Source organism: Amia ocellicauda, chromosome 14, assembly GCF_036373705.1.
Source record: "Amia ocellicauda isolate fAmiCal2 chromosome 14, fAmiCal2.hap1, whole genome shotgun sequence".
Classification (NCBI taxonomy): domain Eukaryota; kingdom Metazoa; phylum Chordata; class Actinopteri; order Amiiformes; family Amiidae; genus Amia; species Amia ocellicauda.
The window spans coordinates 21,124,523-21,128,341 of record NC_089863.1 but is presented as its reverse complement, the minus strand read 5'-3'; the positions used below and the strand labels follow the sequence as shown (position 1 = coordinate 21,128,341).

Sequence of the window (3,819 nt, the reverse complement as noted above, 5' to 3'; positions counted from 1 at the left end):
TATTTCATTTATAAAGTCATCAGCAATAGCACAGCATAGTTTTGTCAAAGGTTTATGATACTACCAATAATAATAATGATTAAGGAGGAGCTGACAATACAGATAAATTGTTCATGAAACAGACTTCCTTTACTTCTGTAGCACGTATTGCAGTAAACATATCGTCCTCTGACGAAACAAACGCCCTGACAAGCTCGTTGAGCAAGAGATGCTCACGAGGGGCATTTCAACCACGTTAAGTAAATCAACAGGGTTCCAGCAATTAACGCCTTTTCCAAATGAATTCCAGACAATGCAGCTGCCCTTAGCTTTAACAATGGCTTGATTAGGTGGAATTTGTGAAACAATGAATTTAAACTGCAATTTGAAAGCTATAGGCACTTCAACTTATGTGAACAACATAATACAAAAATGACAGACCTAGCCCTCTAATTCACTGGATATAACAAACACATTAATAAATGTATCCAGGCATTACACACAACATACAAGCAGCAGATACCACTAGGGATGATTCAGCTGGATGTGTTAATTGAGAGATCGCAATAGCAGCTGTTTGTTATTTACGTCTAGCCCTATATAGAGCAGGAGCCGTGCCCTAATGATTATCACTTTCTGGGCTAGTGTGTCTGTGAGTGAACTGGGGGTTTAGTGGTTATTGCAGAGGCATTGCAGATCTGTTGTTTAATCCTCTCTTTCCAGTGGCTTTGTCACGTGCTTGTTCTGTGTGCAATGAAGCTGTTCTGCATTGCTCTCTGCCTCTGTGTAGGAGTATTATTACCTACACCGATCTTTGCCGGCCGTGACAATGAGACTTCAAAGGAATCCTCCGACATCGATACGCTGTCCAAGCACTACCGCATTCTCCCCATGTTCATCCAGGCGTCGGCTCCTCTGGTAGACCCAAAGAAACTCCGGCCGGCCACTGGCAGCGAGCCCATTCCGGATGACCTGAGGCGCATCCTGTTCCCCGGTGACAACCTACGGAAAGGCGTGCATCCCAAGAAGGTCCAGAACCGAGGCGTTGCAGTGTGGGGAGACTACAGTAAGATGTACGTGGCAGTGCATAAGAACATCAACGGTTTCAGGTGCAGGCCTTCGGAGCTCATGCTGGGGAGCTGTGCCGTCAGTAAGACCACTGAGCACTACTACTACTTCATCTACGGGCTGAACGAGTGTGGGAACAATCGATCGGTAAGTAGCCGTGTGGATTCGCAGCTTGCACTGTTCCATGCTATGTGTTTTCTGGGAAGTAGTGATAGCTGTGATGCTGGTTCCTGTATCTTCATAATTGCTCCTCCCTCTTCCATGGTGTCCAACTTAATCCTGTAGATCATTAATGGCCGACTGGTGTACTCCAACACTCTGCGCTACTCCCCGCCAACTTCTTCACACCCAGTAATCCGGGGCGTGTCCTTCACTGTGCCCATCCAGCTTGTCTACAACCGGTATGGATTTGCTTCCAGAACTCTACATAGCATTTGACCCACTTCTAACCTAGATCCCAACTGCACCAGACGTGGTGCACAAAACCATGCTGTGTGTTCTGTGATCCCCCTCAGTCCAGCTGATGTCCACAACTTGCACTAAGAACTAGTGCCTATGAGGCTTCATCTGAGGTGTAGAGCAGTAATTGGAGGCAACTGGCTGCCTCCTTCCTGATCTGCTCTGCTGTACTGCCTTTGCAGGTTCCACTATTCCTACAAGATTGGCTACCAGCCCACATTCCCCCAGCATGGCAGCACCCTTCCAGGCATGGACAAATCTGCCTTCTTCAGAGCGCTGAAGAACAGACATGGCTACATCCTGGTCACCACCAATGGTACGGTATCTGTAACTTTGCTGGCTGCTTGTGTGGGGGGTGTGTGTGCATGGATGCATAACCCTGCCCTGCTTCCACAGAGCAGTGGATCAGACTCTCCCCAAAGAACATCTACTACCTGGGTCAGCCCATGTACTTCCAGGCCACAGGCTACTTTGCCACTGAAGGGCAGCGGCTGTTCATCCAGTCCTGCTATGCCACGGCCTCTCCGGATCGGCACTCCAAGCCCAGGTTCACCGTGATTGACAACTTTGGGTAAGGCCTTATTCTCGGTGGCTTAACTAGCTTTCACCCCGTCAACTGGTTAAGATGCCAACGTCTGCTTGCCCACAGGTGCCTGGTAGACAGCAAGGCTGATGGGTGCCAGTCTAGGTTCGTGCCGTACACGAGGAAGGACGTTCTCCGCTTCACCATCGACGCCTTCCTGTTTCAGAAGACCCTGTCCGAGGTATCCAATGCATGCTGCTATGATGGAGCCCACTGTGTCACTTTTCCACCATTGCTGAGCCAAGATCGATGGGAAGCCTTTTCCCGAGGATGTGGGAGAACCTTTTTATAGTGATTTGAAGCCAATCCCTGTATGTTGTCTGCTCCCCTACAGCATGGGATGACTGAGCTGTACATGCACTGCACCATGACTGTGGCAGAACATGTGACTCCAGGCGCCAAATCCTGCACCTACAACCGAAAAGCTAAAAGGTACCTCTATTGCAGCAGCCTGCTGCTCTGGGCAGCCTGTGGGGGTGGGGGGTGGGGGAACGGGCCTGTGACCCTCTCCTCTTGTGAACAGGTGGGAGGAGCTGTATGGGAACCATGCTGTGTGTGCGTGCTGTGACTCCAGGTGTTCTGGGGACCGGGCAGAAGGTGGGTATACTGGTGCTATGAATCTTGGCTCCGTTCTTTGACTTGCAAGTGCGTTGACTTGCAGTCCCTCTATACCCACGCATCCTATAGACTAAGAATACGCACAATCCGTAACTCCACAATCCTTCTTCCGTGTCTGTATTTCCACCAGGTCAGAGGAGTGGCCTAGTGACCAGTCACCTGCTGCCCTTGGAGCATCCTGGTGCTAAAATGGACTCGGCGGAAGGAGCCCGTTGGTCAGGGGAAAAAGCGGTTCCAGGATTGGGGTCCCATGCTGAAGGAGAAGCTAGACAAGTGGACTCTCAGCCAGAGGAGTCTGCAGCAGTTGACAGTCCGGCAGCGGTAGAGGTGGATTCCTGGGATGCCTGGGATGTCTCTGAAGAGGGAACCGTGGCATCGGAGGACTATGCAGCTGAACTGTTTAAAGGTGAGGAGTCGTCTTGGGCGAGCTTTCAGGATGAGGATGAAGATGAGTGAGAGGAGACGGAGGAGGATGAACAATTCCCAGTGTAACGGGATGGCTGACAGGTAAGGGTCTTCCTCTCCTAGTGCTCCACTGCTCTGTTGCCCAGGCTACAGTGCTCATGTGCTCCTTCTCTCCCCAGGTCCCTGAGGAATTCCAGTGTCTGCTTGTTGCAATGGAACCAATAAACCTTCAAAATGCTTCTGGGTCTCCTCTCTTTATTCCAATGCACAGCTACCAGTACTTCTGACATGAGGTCCCTATTCTAAGGCCCTGTCAAAGGGGTGCAGTGGCCTACGGTGACATGGGCTGAGTCCAGCTTATTGTAGACTGTATGCGGCACAGGGTTCCACCTGCATCTCTTGACACCTGTTCCGATATTTCAGATTTGCTGCAGTTGCTGGTATTCCAACTGATGGAGGTTATGGGGATCTTTTTCTACAAATCTTAGTGCTTGACTAATTTGGAGTCCACCTATAGCCAACCTCTCTGATGCTCAAAACAATCGGGCAGTCCACAACCCCAGCCAGTACTTTCACACCGGTATTCTTTATATTCTATGCATTCGCACAGTTTCAAATCCTGCTCATGGTGAAGCATCTCCTTCAATGTTCTTGCTTGAGGTAAAGCTGTAGTTTAGAGATGGCCCAGGCATGGTTTCAGAGCAGCA

General features: G+C 50.0%; 1 protein-coding gene across 1 annotated transcript; it reads left to right on the top strand.

Moving 5' to 3' along the window:
- The first annotated feature begins 603 nt into the window (after positions 1-603).
- On the top strand, positions 604-3,351 carry LOC136767339 (zona pellucida sperm-binding protein 3-like). The gene is made up of 9 exons (XM_066721108.1): positions 604-1,194; positions 1,333-1,448; positions 1,689-1,822; positions 1,894-2,077; positions 2,156-2,270; positions 2,424-2,521; positions 2,613-2,686; positions 2,838-3,214; positions 3,292-3,351. The coding sequence occupies exons 1-8, from the start codon at positions 733-735 to the stop codon at positions 3,161-3,163; spliced, it is 1,509 nt and encodes a 502-aa protein (XP_066577205.1). The 5' UTR covers positions 604-732; the 3' UTR covers positions 3,164-3,214; positions 3,292-3,351.
- The last annotated feature ends 468 nt before the right edge of the window (positions 3,352-3,819 follow it).

Bases quoted from the DNA above. Each gene is read 5' to 3' on its own strand.
- LOC136767339 (XM_066721108.1), top strand. From the start codon at position 733: ATGAAGCTGTTCTGCATTGCTCTCTGCCTCTGTGTAGGAGTATTATTA. The intron at 2,522-2,612 runs GTACCTCTATTG...TCTTGTGAACAG, and splicing joins TACAACCGAAAAGCTAAAAG to GTGGGAGGAGCTGTATGGGA. The intron at 2,687-2,837 runs GTGGGTATACTG...TATTTCCACCAG, and splicing joins TTCTGGGGACCGGGCAGAAG to GTCAGAGGAGTGGCCTAGTG.